The sequence below is a fragment of the Fukomys damarensis genome, unplaced genomic scaffold (assembly GCF_012274545.1).
Source record: "Fukomys damarensis isolate Sample0158 unplaced genomic scaffold, DMR_v1.0_HiC HiC_scaffold_13, whole genome shotgun sequence".
In the NCBI taxonomy this organism is placed as follows: domain Eukaryota; kingdom Metazoa; phylum Chordata; class Mammalia; order Rodentia; family Bathyergidae; genus Fukomys; species Fukomys damarensis.
In genome coordinates this window covers 19,191,958-19,208,134 of record NW_022900925.1, presented here as the reverse complement: position 1 = coordinate 19,208,134, position 16,177 = coordinate 19,191,958, and the positions used below count along the sequence as shown (strand labels likewise).

General features: G+C 35.3%; 1 protein-coding gene across 1 annotated transcript in view; it reads right to left on the bottom strand.

Moving 5' to 3' along the window:
• The window catches only part of Nf1 (neurofibromin 1), a 264,437-nt gene that overhangs the window by 185,346 nt on the left and 62,914 nt on the right, over positions 1-16,177 (bottom strand). The window contains exons 4-6 of the mRNA XM_033762739.1: positions 11,473-11,616; positions 9,254-9,337; positions 4,593-4,783 (exon numbers count right to left, since the gene is read on the bottom strand). Coding sequence (XP_033618630.1) covers positions 4,593-4,783; positions 9,254-9,337; positions 11,473-11,616 — 419 coding nt within the window. The remainder of the gene's footprint in view (positions 1-4,592; positions 4,784-9,253; positions 9,338-11,472; positions 11,617-16,177) is intronic.

Sequence of the window (16,177 nt, the reverse complement as noted above, 5' to 3'; positions counted from 1 at the left end):
AAAAAAAAAAAAAAAAAAAAAAAAAAAAAAAGATAAGCATATAAAGACAGAAATCTTTCTAAATCCAAAACTTCCCTTCTGAAGAATAGGAAGTCATTACAAATGTAGAAAAATTTAACACTTAACAAATACGTAAATACTTTTAAACTGATAAATTCCCTTAGCCAGATGTGGTAAAGTATACTTGTAATCCTATTTATTCAGGAGGATCTTAAATTTGAGGCCAACCCAGACGACACAGCAACATCTTATCTCAAAATAAGGAGAGATGGGCCAGGAATTCAGCTCAGTGGTTCCAGTGTCTGCCTCTCAAGTGCAAGGGCCCAAGTTCAATCCCTGGTACCAATAAATAAATAAATAAATAAATAAATAAATGAATAACTGACTGACTAAATAGAGGTGTAGCTCAGTAGTAAAACACTTGCCTAGCATGTGCAAGGTCTTGCATTCAATCCCCAGGACCGGGGGGAAAAAAAATTCCCTTGAGGCAAAAAAAAAAAAAAAAGTAAACTTTTCTTCCATTGTTCACTAACAATGATTTTACAAAAATTGGTATCACTCATCTAATAAATTTTGTTACTTAAAGAGACCTCCTCATTATTTCCATTAATAGACATCAAAAATGGAATTACTATTTTTTTTAATTCAAGAGGAGAGAGAGAGATGGTTGAAAAGCACAAATAGTACGTGGTCTTATTCATAACTTGAATTTTAACCATTTTAGTTCAGTTTAAAACAGACTTATTAATCATCACACTAAACATTTATTTGATATATTAAATCAAGTTCTTTCACTCTCTTTCTTATGTTAGTCTAGCTAATATTAAAATTAATCTAAGCACTTACACTAAAACATTTCACATCATCAGGGTAAGAAAAGCTCAGCAGTTCAAACTGGAAATGAGGTACTTATTTACACGCTAAAACTTCCACAGCTGCTGCTAAAGAACCTGGAAATATGGAGTATGATGCCTTAGGAAACGTCATAATAGATTAGCAACACTATCTTTTGAAAAGCTGATCATTGCTTTGTGAAAATAAAAGTTTAATGTCTTTAACAGTTCAATTATTGCTACAGGGAAGAGTATTTTCTGATGTTTAAACACCATTTTTAGGCATGCACACTACCAATGAGATGCATCTCTGGCCCTAAACAGCTTTCCTGAAACCTGGAAATCAAATCAAATAAAATAGAGGGTAGTCAGAGCAAAAGAAGTACAGAAAACCTATCACTAAAATATCCAAAAACGCAAGAATATAAAGCTTTCTATACTAATAGTGCATGGCACCTTGCAAAAAATATGCACTAGAAAGAATTATACACTGTTTTTTGTTTGGTTGGTTGCTTTTTTTGTGGTTTTTTTGTTTTTTGAGAAAGGGTCTCACACTATGTAGTTGAGACTGACCTGGAACTCACTATGTAGCCCAGGCTGGTCTCAAACTCACAGTGATCCTCCCACCTCAGCCTCCCGAGTGCTGGGATTACAGGCGTGCGCCACCACACCCGGCTCACTCACTCTTTTATATAAAGAAAAAAATTCACCAATACCCACCTTACATACAAAGCTAAGCACTGAGTATAAAGTAAATGCAAAGCTATTGCAACACTCTCAAAACCCAAAGCTACAAGATTCCCAAAGAAAATACAGACCTCATTAAATATGAGTTTGCAATCAAAGATTACAGAGAGGAAGCCAGACAAGGTGGAACATATCTGCCATCCCAGCTACTCAGGAGGCTGAGGCAGGGAAGATCATAAGTTCAAGGCCTGGGTAGGCAACTTAGTGACAGCCTGTCTCAAAGTAAAATTAAAAGGTTTGGGGATATAGTTCAGTAGTACAGAGCCCCTGGGTTCAAACCCCAGTACTACAAAATGGGAGGGGGGTTACAGAGAGGTAAAAATTCACTGTTAAAGTCAGCATACACAAACATGTAATTAATTTAACAATGTTAAAAAGATAAGTTTTAGATAACTGGAGAATCAACTAGAAACTACTGAAAAGAATTAAAACCATTAAACATCAGCAGAGCTATAAAGAATCAAGTAACTTTTAAAGTCCTCGAGTCTTCTCCTGGTGGTATGTCAACAAAATAATTAGATCTAGTAGTTGCACAATAATTCTATGGAGAAATCAGCTAATTTTCTACATGAAAGAGTACTGATGCCACAGAACACAGAATACTTCAGCAGAGTAATAAAGCTATTTTAAGATCTTCACTTGAAGTAAAGTATAGAGCAGAAATAGAAAAGCAGTTTCTCTTCCTCCCAAAGCAGAGATCAACACCAGGACCTTATGCATTTCAGTCAAGCTCTCTACCTCTAAGCTACATTCCCAGACCTATTTAAAAAAAACAAATAAACTTTATCTTAAAAGAGAAATATTTTTTTTGACAAGGAGAATGAAGAAGCATCACCTGTTTAACATGAAATACAAAATCAATCTTCAGAAATGTCATGCAAGTCGCTTGCATATTTTAAGCCAACTAATACTATGACAGTCATAAGATACCCTATCCCCAAATTATACCATAATAATGAACTTTTAGGTGATTAATCCTCCAATAAGATCAGTTCCTATTTCTGGGACTAATGAAAGGGCAAATGAAATTGTCTAAAATATGTTACTTCAGAGATGCCACTTCTGAACAGACTTGAACACTACCGAAATTCAAGACACAATTCATCAGTAAGGCTGATCTTGTAGTTAACCAAATGAAAAGATCTTCTGTTTTTTTTTTAATTTCCAGCCTCCTATCCCATAGGTGGTTGTCACCTTGCAGATTCAGTGTATCACTACTCAGAATATAAAATGTGACTATTCAAAATATTTAATGAACATCTTTCTATCATATAAACATCACCCCAAATAAAAGCATACATCATATATCATTAAATAAAATTTTAATTTTCTTTGACCATGTATTCTGTTAATGTTGAAGAATATTGCTGCCTAGCGTCATAATTATAGGACTATCACTTTTTTATTAAAAAGACTGTGGGATTTTGAAATTAATTAGTTTGGATGTCCACTGTTTATAGAACACTGATGAATCAAAGATGCAGGTACCAATAAACAAAGAGAACTGTTTTTCTTCTGTATTAGTCGCTGATTCACTAAATCTCTGAAAGATATCTGTTGTACTTCTCACTTGAGCATAATACATGAGCATTAACTTGCATGAAAAGGGCAAGTCATTTGCATGAAAGCAAGTTCCAGAGTTCCTAAGTACTGTCAGAAGTTTATCCCTTAGCATGCCAGTTAAACCAATTCCTCCACTGTAACATATTACAACTAATTCCAACAGTGATCATTCTGAATTATCAATAAGGGCTTATACTTATGATATATTTTTTAAAGCAAAGTATGTACTGTAAAAAGAATCTCATCAAAATATAGCTAAAATAGAAGCCAGGACCAGTGGGATATGCCTGTAATCCCAGCATTCAGAGGCTGAGGCAAGAGGAAAGCTGAGAGTTCAAGGCCAGCATGGGCTACACAGTGAGATTAAGGTCAGCCTAATCTACATAGCGAGACCCTGTCTCGAAAAACAACCTTCCCCAAAAAAAGATATAGTTAAAATAGAAGTATCAGAAATAATCTGATACAATGAAACTAACGCATATTCTTAAAACAGCTTAACTTAGAATTTTGTGATCCTTTATTTGGGGAGGTATTAGTTATTGCCTGAAAACGTGGAATGTATCATCTCCCTATCAAGATTATCATAAAGATAAGACAGCACAGTATATGCTATGATAATAGGTGGGACTGTTTTATATATACTTAAAATATAGTCCACTTTTTAGGGAATTCTATTTTGCAGTTTCTTTCTTGTGCTTCTATATTGCTAAGGTTTCTTTGGGGTTTTGTTGGGGGGGGTAGTTTTTTTGTTTTTTGAGAGAAGGTCCGTCTAGATAGTCCAGACTGGCCAGAACTTTCAATTCTCCTGCTTCAGTTACCATAGTGCTGGGATTACAGGTGTGTGCTACCACGCCCAGTTTTCTTAGGTTTATTTTTAGTAATTTAGGACCTTATGAGATTTAAGTATCACAGCTTTATGATCATTGAGATTCTGGGGCTGGGGATTTAGCTCAGTGGCACCACATCTGCCTTGCAAGCATAAGGTCCTGAGTTTGATCCCTGGCACCCCCGAAAAAAAATCTGAAAATAAAATCCTGACTATTCATCAACTGCTTCACTTGCCTGAGTATGAGGAGGAGTATGCCCACAAAAACCAAATCGACAATTTACACCTACTGGCTGAGGTTGCAGCTCAGCATAGTGCACATATGTGGGATCCTAGGTTTGAGCCACAGTACAGAAAAGAAATACCTTTTCCTAAAATTTATAGACCTTCAAGGTTACAACAGTATTCATATTTAATGGTGCATATCAACTGCATAATTATACTTATATAGATACATACATATAGTATTACATGCTTAAAATCTCAAAGACTTTATAATGCATGAAATCTCCATGAAAGCCCATATAACTCATTTCTATTAACTTTTTATTTTTATGTAAACAAGAAAAGAGACTTCTAAAATTTATATTACTTTAACAGTCCAATGTAATTTACATACTAACCTGGTAGAAATACGACTAAAGACTGCATTGAAGTTGTTGCAGCTAAGAGAAAATAAAACCCCAGAGGCAGAATTCCGAAGTTCAGCGGCATGCTGATTTCCTTCACGACAAGTATGAAGAAAATGGCAGATTTCTGGAAGCAACTGTTTAACCAGCATCGTTTCATCTAATCTCATTGTGTCCTTTGGTTGCTAAAATAGAAATAATCACATACTTCTGAAACTCTAAATATTTGTTTTCATAAAATTTTCAAACATACAGAAGTGCTGAAATAGAATAATGAACACCCATACACCAATTACCTGTATTTGGTAATTGTTAATGTTTCCTCATATTTAATATAGCTATTTATAGATAGTCTAACAAATCTGATCCAGGCAGGTGTGATGGCCCACACCTGTTATCCCAGTATTGTGCGAGGCTAAGACAGGAAGATCACATGTTCGACATCAGCCTGGACAACTTAGCAAAATCCTATCTTCTAAAAAAACATAAAAAGGAAGATTGACATATAGCTCAGTGCAATGGCCTTGCATTCAATCTCCAGTACCTACCCCACCCCTCACAAAGATGGTTCCATTTTTCACCCCATGATCACAAAGTCTAACCTTCTACCCATCCTCAATAGTCCCTCAATAGCCAGGGGACCACTGACTTCTGCTTATTCTCTTGTTCACCAAATGAATACTTTCCTACCTGGAAATCCCCAGTTTGCTGAGTTCTAGATAAACTTTATTCAAGTTCATTGGTACATATGTCATCTGTCTAAATACCCAAATAAATTTCTAGGTGAGCAATCACACCTATCTTTGTGGAGACCGAACAAAACAGGTATTATTTACTATAAATGTTGTTTCGGTTTAATCATTTCAAAGTAAGTTGTAAATATAATATTTCACCCCTAAGTACTTCAGCATATCTTAAAATAAGAATTTTTCTCTAATATAACTTTAATACAATTGATGCACCAAGGAAAAATAAACAGTTCCCATGTATCACCTAATCCCCAATATATATTCAATTTTATCAATGCTCCCAAATGTCTTTATGGCTTTATTCAACTACAATATAAGAAAGGTTCACAGACTGCAGCATGACTGCTATGTTCTGTCAGTTTATTTATTCTACAGCAATCTCCCACACATACAAACCAAATCCATCACTTTTATACCCTATGAAACTGAACTGTTTAAGAAATGTTCTTTGTCTTACTCATTCTTTTAATTACTATATTTTCTTTCTCTATCTTTTTTTTAGTTTATTGGTACAATGTAGGTATACAGTACAGTTACATTCATCATTAGGATTGTGTACCTTTACATGACAGGTCTTGGTTCTCATTTTCTCCCCATACCCCTGCTCTCCCTTCACCCCTTCCTCCCCTCCCCATTTATAAACTTTATTTCCATTTTCTCATTTTTTTAAATTTTCCCTTATTACCTTTCCCCTACCCTTCCCACTTTCCCTTTCTGTAAGCCGAAATTTAAACCTAAGTCTTTCAGATTAAACATTTTAGGTAATTCAGTACAGCTAATACTGCATCACACCAAGAGTGCATAATGTAAGTTGATCTGCTAATGACAGTAGGTAACTTTGTTATTATTAACAAACTGACATCTTTATTTGTAAAGTAAATGTCTACAAAAAAGTCATTATTCAACAAAAAGCTATCCCAAAGATAAGTTATTCTACATCACTATTTCATCTAATGATTTTGGTATCCATATATGGATAAACTTTTTGACACGTTAAGCAGGACAGCAAAGTAAAATTTAGATAATTGCATGTTACACCCTATTCTATAATTGCAATCCAAATGCTTTCAGATGCAAATATAATGAAATATATGGACAGTAAATACACCAATTTCTCAAAAACCTGCAAACTTTGTTTATTTATTTTGGGGGAGCACCGGTGATCAAAATCTGGAACTTGCTGCAAAATTTAAATCACAATGTCTATTTTTTGTTTATAGACTAACCAAACAATTATACATGTTGAGGTTAATTTCAATAAATAAATAAATAATTGAAAAAGTATTAAATCTTTTCAATAAGTCACACACAGAAAGATTCCTCAGACTACAGTTTTAGTCATATGATACCACTGGGTATTCTCTTTTACCTAGCTATTTCAACTTCTTTATATGATGAGCATGTACTTGTCAGAATCAAAAATAAGAGACAGAGACAGAGGAGAGTCAGGGAGAGACAGAAGGCAGAGGGGGAGAGGAGAGAGACGAGGGAAAAGAGCAAAAGGGAGAGAATCATAGAAGACAACTCAAGAAAAAACCAACTGTTCAATAATAAAAATAGTAATAGTTTTCAAGTTATAAACTTAATAGAAAAAAGTATTAGGTTGAGAATGTGGATCAGTAGTGACACCTCGCATGCACACAATTTTTTGCACTACACACATACACAAAGTTACATATTTGCAATAGTAAAGCAGGCAAAATAATATATATTTTATACATTATACAAGTTATACAATAGCCACTTATTAGCATTTCCATTATGCTATCTCCAAAGAGTACTGTTTATTAAGTCAGAGAAGACCCAATAACATCTGGGATCATTCCCCAAAATACACTTACCATTACCTCTCAATTATAAATGTTAATGGAGAAAAGCTGTGGAAGTGAAAGAGGCAAAAACACCCTGGCCCCAGTCAAACAAGAATGTGGCCAAGGGCTGGGCGTAGTGGCGCAAACCTGTAATCCCAGCACTTGGGAGGCTGAGGCAGGAGGATCACTGATAGTTTGAGACCATCCTGGGCTACATAGTGAGTTCCAGGTCAGTCTCAACTACATAGTGAGACCCTGTCTCAAAAAAGAAAAGAATGTGGCCAATATACTGATAATTTGCAATCAAAGTAATGAGACTGCTACTAAAGGATTCAGAAGTTTAAAAACTTTTCACTTTCTCAATTCTATCATCCTATATAACAGTGCTTTTGCTCTTTCACTTCATTATACAAACGAACAATAGTGTATCACAAATTAACAGAAGGCACCAACCTAAAACAACTAGCTCATTCTCAAAAAAGAAATAAATATATGCACTATCTCACAATTCTGGAATATGGCCAAGGGTCAATAAAAGAGTTTAAATATTAAATATGTTAGCTTCTGTGGCCTACAGCCTTTCCCTAAAAAACATAGCTGTGCAAGTTATTTTTTCTAATACCCTTCCCAAATACTTCTGATCATTTCCTCTCTTCTCAACCACACAGTTAGTCCTCCTATATTGTAGTCCTTTTCCTCTAGGTTTACTGCAGAAAACTGCAACATCTAAAGGACAAAAGTCATTCTGAAAGGGCAAAGTTCTGAATTCTGTGCAAAGAAGAAAAAATATAAGAAATAAGTTAACTCTGATATATAAATGGAATAGACAACTTTTAAATGGAGGTATTTTATTTATATATTAATATAAACTCCTACCCATGTTACAGGAAGAATTAAGATTAGTGGAGAAAAGCACTTTGCTTTATACAACAGAAATATTCTTGGAAAAGTTCAAATTAAGTAGTGGTTGAAATACACTGAGAAAACTAAGAGATATCCTGAAAAAGAACTATTTGGTACTCAATGACTCCTCCACATATCCATTACATATGTTCATATGTACACAAGGGTTCTTAGAGTAGTATCTATCCTCAATAGCATAGGTTTAATATTTAAGCCCTCTTTTATACAGATTTGCACAGCAGAATGTTAAAACTGAATTCATAGAAGAGAGAAAAGAAGATCACACTTGGCCTTTACTGCCATTCAATGCCACAGGCCTAACAATATCTGAGAAATTAACTGAGCCAAAAGTGGTTTCTTCATAAAAATCTTTTCTAAAAAACCCTCTGTCAGCGCAAAACTAACACTTTTTATAAATAAACTTAGTATCTTTGGGCAGGGGGTACTAGGGATCAAACTCAAGCCCTTGTGTCTCAGGGCAAAACAGCAGCACCACTGAGCTAAACCCCCGGCCCAGTATCTATTTAATTTACAAAAGAAAAGAACTTCTCTTGAAAACTTGTGCCACACTAGGTCAACTGCATTAGCAAAACTCATATTCATATGTCTAAGACAAAAAGTCCAAACGCATTCTCTTTATCCACACCTATGCTTTGGTATACTATATCATTCTCAAGATTGAATTCACAAAACATCTACTTGAGGATGGATTTACTTACCCCAGCAAGACATTTTTCCAGTGTATCCAATATAATCAACTGAGAGAGATATAAATTTTTTTCAGCAGCTTCTCCAAATATCCTCTTTAAAAAAAAAAAAAAAGATATTTGGAACAAAAAGGGTGTTTATTATGTTCCACTATAAATCAGCACACCTGAAAATTTTATAAATAAACTTAGTATCTTTGGGCAGGGGGTACTAGGGATCAAACTCAAGCCCTTGTGTCTCAGGGCAAAACAGCAGCACCACTGAGCTAAACCCCCGGCCCAGTATCTATTTAATTTACAAAAGAAAAGAACTTCTCTTGAAAACTTGTGCCACACTAGGTCAACTGCATTAGCAAAACTCATATTCATATGTCTAAGACAAAAAGTCCAAACGCATTCTCTTTATCCACACCTATGCTTTGGTATACTATATCATTCTCAAGATTGAATTCACAAAACATCTACTTGAGGATGGATTTACTTACCCCAGCAAGACATTTTTCCAGTGTATCCAATATAATCAACTGAGAGAGATATAAATTTTTTTCAGCAGCTTCTCCAAATATCCTCTTTAAAAAAAAAAAAAAAGATATTTGGAACACAAAAGGTGTTTATTATGTTCCACTATAAATCAGCACACACCTGAAAACTGAGGAACTGAGGGTCCAGAAAAAACAACAGAATTCCATTTTATCTCTTAGATCATATAAGACTTAAATCTATTATTTCTCATAATAGATAATTTCTAATCCTCATACAAAAATACTCAAGCAAACAGAAATACAGGCAAACTGTCATTAGCTTTATGACAGACAAGGAGGCTGACACAGTGCTTCAGCCTGGGCAATTTAAAGGGAACCCATCTCAAAGGGGGGTGCTGCCCTGGGGATGTACTTCAGTGTAGAGTGCTTCCGAGGCTCAAGGACCTGGACCTGGGTTCAATACCCAGTATCCAAAAAATAAGTAAATAAATAAAGCTGTGGCTTTGGTTTATGATTTTTTTAAAAAAAATGTAGATCTGCAGCAGAATTTTGAATTGAGCATTATACTTTTATGCCACAAGATAATCAAAATCTTTTTTTTTCTTTTTTGTAGTACTAGGGATTAAACTTAGGGAGCGCTGAACTACCTTCCCAAAATTTTAATTTTATTTTGAGAAAGAATCATGCTAAATTGTCCAGGCTGATCTCAAATTGTGATCCTCCTGCCTCAGATTCCCAAGTAGCTGGGATTACAGGTGTGCATCATTACAGCCAGCTCCAAATCTTAATTTTTATGGCAACAAAATGCTTATGCCCAATTACAGTGAATTTTAAGCATTTACTGTCTTCAAATTGCTACATCTATTTATTAACAAAAGACTGTGGTTTCTACAACATGATTTATTCAATAGCATTAAATAAACATCAATGTTGTTTTTGTTCAAAGATTCCAAATATAAAATGCTTTAATCTATCTGGGAACATACATGGCCACATATTTCTATATGCAAAGTCCTGTTACTGTGCCCCACACACTGCACAAAAGATCTGCAACATAATTTTAAATGCATTTCTGCAAATCACTTTACACAAAAGTTTTTTATTTTTTTTAGAAAAGGTTAATTTTTCTCCATAAAGAAAAAAATCTCTTGGGCTGGGGATACAGCTCAGTGGAGCTGCGCCTGCCTGGCAAGCACAAGGTCCTGAGTTCAATTCCTGGTATGGAAGAAAAAAAAATTCTTGGTAAGGCAAATGACTGACACACCTTTTGGTTCATTAGTTGTGTAAACTCAGGGTATTATCTAAGCAACTTTCTTTAAGAAAACACACTGACACTAATATGATTATAGAAATGAGACTGGTCCTCACACTCCTAAACCAGTTGTTTTATAGCTCAATAAAAACAATACAAATAGAGATTATAATTGCTAAAGACAAGTAGTGAATAAAGAATAATGTAGATTGACTGCTTTGAACGGAGTACGAAAGAGATGGCTACATGAAAATTGACAGGAAGGAAGGGATTACCTGAGACAGATAAAGAAACACTGTATGTTCAAAGGTACAACTGCAGAACCTTAACATTAAGAGAATATTAACAGATTATATAAAATGGGAAAAAGAAGAAATTATGAGCTGGTTTTTAATAGTGAATTACTTGATGAAACTGATAATTGGTAATAATTTAAAGAATACTGTTTCAACAAGGAGTTCTCTACCAAAAGATGTGTCACAGATTGGAGGGGGGGGGAATATTAATATGTTCATAAATATCAGTAACAGTTTAGGAGTAAGAGATCATACTCTACTCAGTAACTTTGTACTGGGAAATTCTGATGTGTAAATTCAAATATGAAGCTTAAGAAAAGCTCATAATAGGTTATATACCATAGGTCTGGGGATCTCACTCAGTGGCAGATCTTGCCTCGTATACGTAAGGGCCTGGGCCCAATCCCCAGCACCATAAAGAAAAATAATAAAAGATTATACAAGGTAGTCAATTCATATATGATATAAGTCATATAAAACTCTAATTTCAGAATAATACTGGAAAGGAAATACAGTCATTAATAGAAGTTTCTAAGGGAAAGAATGTAAAAATGAGTTAAAAATCTACACCTGTCCTCACCCATAAACTAAGGAATTTACGCTACTGAATTTTTAAATCAAAAACAAAACAAAACAAAGCAAATACACCAAAAAACAGTAACCCAAATACTCACCATATTGTTAACATTCTTTAAAATAGTAGTGAGGCCGCTTATAACCAAAGAAAATTTGTATTTGGAAATATTGATTAGACATTCCTTGTTGTGTTCAGTACTGACTTTGGTATGCGTGTTTTGCTGTCCTGTTTTTATTGGAAGCTGAGGAGGGAAAAAAAGTTAAAAGTTTACCCTTCAAAATGACTAAAAATAACTTTTTAAATAACTTTTCTCATGGTATTTTAGGAAATGACAGTTTATCATTTATTAATGACAGTTACCTATATTTATCTCTCAGGGCTCCAATTTTTAATTTTAATACATTTTATAACAAATCTTTAGAAATATCAATTTTTGCAGTTTTCTTTCTGAAAAGTCATAAATCTTTATATGCAAAATTAACCCTTTTACCTAGCATTATATAAAAGAGTGGATGGCTCCTAAAAAGAGCTATTTCTTTGTAGCTAAAAATTAATTCATAGAATGTCTTCAATAAAATACACATGATCTTTTCCCTTATTCACTGAATTCAAACATTTAAAAAAACAGCTCCGGGGACGGGGATTTAGCTCAGTGGTGTCACCGCCTGCCTCACAAACACAAGGTCCTGTGTTCGATCCCCAGTACCAAAAAATATAAATAAATAAATAATAAAGAAAAATTGTAAAAGAGCCCCAGAAAAAAAAATCTATGCTCCTGAACTCTAATCTACAATGACAAATAACCTCAATTATTCAGCAATAAGAACAAACTCTAAACCCTAGAAGAGTTAAGACTGATCGAACAAAGATAACCATGCCTGGCTACAAAACTGAAGGAGTACCAAAACAAATACATGTCATAAGAGAAAAGTCTTTGAAGGTATCACATTTACACTGATCTGAGAATGAGTTATGTCACACTGCCTACAATTCATCTCCAATCTGCCCAAAAGTAGCATTCTGTATGTAAAGCATCGTATTTAGCCTCTGCTAAGATTGGGGGTGCATGGTTCAGCTGTAGACTGCTTGCCTAGTATGCACTAGTCCCTGGGTTTGATCCAGTGTGTGTGTGTGTGTGTGTGTGTGTGTGTGTGTGTGACATATGTTAGTTATAAAGATTACAGAGGGGGATAAAATCTAAAAGTCAAAAAAATGTGTGACAATGTAGCCTGTCAAAATGTAGCCTGTCAATCTTCCCAAAACCCCCCATAGAATGGTAGAGAGATCAGAATAGTAAAATTACAATTCAAAAACATCTGCATTAAATGAGTATACAATCCTCCAACAAAGCAAGAGCAAACACTTCAATAAGAACAAATCACAAGGTTCAAGCCAAGCCTGGGTAATTTAGCAAGAACCTATCTCAAAGTTTGCAAAAAGGGGCTGGGGGGGGTAGTTCAGGATGAAGGTTCTTGGTTCAATCCCTAGTACTGGGGGGAAAAATTTAAAAAAGCAACAACAACAACAATAGGATGAAATGTAAAGCAACTTTTGCCAAGTTTTTACAGTAGTCACCTTTAGAGAATGAAGGGAAACAAAGAGATGACAAGGGGAAATAAGAATGATACAGTAAAAACTCTGTAGTCTTAAATTTGAATTGGAAGCATCTATATAAACTCCTAATGTATTTTATTATAAAACTAAAACAAATTTCTACCTATAAAAACAGAAAATGCCCAGAAACCATGACCAATCCCATAGTAATAAACATCCCTATCCAACTGTAATCTTTAAATACCATTTCCTCATAAAAGTAACCAGGACTCCTTTAGGAAATGGCTGATTCCATGTCTGAGGCAAAAAGGTACATGATGAACCTGCATCATTTTGTCATACCAAACAGCAACACAGACTAGTAAGGTTCAAATCAGAAAGACTCGGGAATGAATTATAAATAGGCTCCCACTCATCAAAAATGGAGTAATTTTAAAACTGCCATGGACAGCAGTTCTAGTTTATTAAAGCACATAAGCTATGTTTAAATCCATACTTCTGCTTCCTTATAGAATAATTCACAGCAAAACACAGTCCCTCAATTTTATTTTTCTCATTAAGTTTATTGGTACTTCTTAAGTATACAGTACAGTTACATTCATCATTGGGCTCTTGTACCTTTACATGACAGATCTTGGTTCTCATTTTTTCCCCATTCCCCTGCCCTCCCTTCACCCCCTTCACCCTCCCCTATTTACAAAGACTTTGTTTCCATTTTTTCCTTTTCTCATATTTTTTCTTTTCCCTTATTTCCTTTCCCCATACCCTTCCCACTTTTCTTCCTATTTCACATTGTCAGTTATACAATTTGGACCTTTTCTTCCTATTTCACATTGTCAGTTACACAATTTGGATCTTATTCACACTTTTAGTTTTTCACACCAGAGAAACTATTTGGTATTTACACTTGTGTCTTATTTATTTCACTTAAGAGTTTGGCTTCAATATGTGTCCATTTTCCTATGACTGACTCTAGTTTCTCATTCTTTATGGCCTCAATTTTATTTTTTAAAAAATGAAATGCAAAACTCATCTCTTTCTAAGATTTCTGAGAGCTACTGAAGGAATAAGAACTGGAAAGAGTAAGATTCCAAAAAGGGGTAAACTACAATGAAGTAAGGTGACTTTATACAGCTGCTTTTTTCCCTAGGGTATTTGCAGAATCTGGTTAGAAAAGAAATAAGGTGGTTCTCAGGCAAAGTACATGGAATAAGGGAAAGAGAAGCCATTAGGATTCTGATGGCCACTGAGTGGCAAAATAAAAGACATGGGCGTTTCAAATGCACAGGTGAGTGGAAGAAGGTAAAAGGCTAAGACAAAAATTTGTGAGAAACAGTTTGAAAGTCTTCTAGTCCCAGAAAGATAAGATTACATACAGTAAAGAATCTGGTAGTGCAGGGATCTTAGGAAATGTATACAATAGTCAGTTATAAGCTCTGAAGGGCTGCAGCCTCTACAACTACAGCAGTCGAACTCTTAATATGCTACTAGAAGGGTAAGTTAGCAATAGCTTTGGAAATGGCACTGTCTGCTAAAACCAGACATATTCAGCAGTTTCACTAGGTGAAACAGAAACACTAACATGTTCACCGAAAGACATGTGTAACAGTGTTTAAAGCAGCACTTTTTATAATTTCCTGGAACTGGAAATAATCCAAATGTCTATCAACAGCACAAATATTTTATAGTGGTATATATTTTTAATTTATTTTTATAGCAAAACATGTATCAGTACATTTTAGGCAAACACAATAATGCTCATCAAAAGGAATTTGCACCTGCACATGATAATCCCACCTTTTTTCCCTTTCCCCTTCCCTAAAGCCCCCTCCCCTCCCTATGTACAAAAGCTTTGTTTCCATTTTTCCTTCTATTTTCTTGCCTCTTCTTTCCTTTCTCCCTCCCTCCTCCCTTTTCCCCCCTTCCATTTGAATATTATCTTCCCATTTCCCAATATCTATTATACATTTAGTCCTTATTTCCACTTTAAAGTGGTATATTAATACAAAGAAAGATTACACAGCAATGAGAATGACAAACTAAGTTTAGTTTCACAAAAATAATAATGAGGGACAGAGTCAGAACAAAAAGATACTGTATGGTTATGTTTGCAAAAATATGCTAAATTCATCTATGGTTTTAGAAGAAAGGATAGTGCAGAACCTTGAAGATGGTGGCTGTAAGGAAACAAGGCAGGAAGTGGGTCTACCGAATGCCAGTATGGGTTTATTTCTTCACCTAGGTAGTACTGGTTACAATGAAGTGTTTATTTTGCAAACATCTGAGTTATATATGTGCAATTAGTATTCACTTCTACATGTGTAAATAAACAGAAAGTCTGCTAAACATGGTCCTTAAATCTGTGGGTTTCTCACGATATTAAAAAACAAAAACAAATGATCACTTGGTGGATACAGAAGAACTGTGGCATACACTGAAGTGCTGTCCACCTCCCCCTTTAGGAAGACTTGTTGCCTTAACTATAAAAAGTGCTGTTATTCAGCCCCTTCAGGGCCTACCTCACTTGCAGAGAAGGGTGCAGCCTAAAGTCCCATCCTTTCCAGGAAGCTCACATCCAATGACTGATATAATAATATAAAGGCCTGTTTATTTTCATCCCTTTCTGAGCAACTCAGAAGGACGATTGTACTCCAGAGCTCCCCACAGGGGGGCTGACCAAAGCTGGTCTGAGTCTGCACCTGCCCAATGCTCCCTTCTCCCGGGAGTGCCTTAGCAAACACTAGGGTTCCAGGGCAAAAGGCAGCAGGTCCTAAAATGAAATTTTTAAACTGGCAATGAAAGATAAGTAGCAACTACAAAACAATGGACTAGAGCCTGGTACAGTGGTGTACTCTTGTTATCCCAGCTACTCGATGGTGAGTAGTCTGGGCAACATGATGAGACTCTGACTCAAAACAAACAAACAAACAAACAAACAAAACACACACACACACACACACACACACACACACACACACACACACAAAAACAGAACCAGAAGAATATTGCTAAATTCTGTGAGCACTGAAGAAAGCGATTTTTGGATTGAGGGTTTTTTTTTTATTTTGGTACCAGAGACTGCATTCGGGACCTTGTGCTTAAGGCAGGCGGCAGCACTACTGAGCTAAATCCATGGCCCTAGAAAAAGACTTTTTTAGCCGAGCATAGTGGTGCATGCCTGTAATCCCAGCACTCGGGAGGCTGAGGCAGGAGGATCACTGCGAGTTCAAGACCAGCCTGGGCTACAG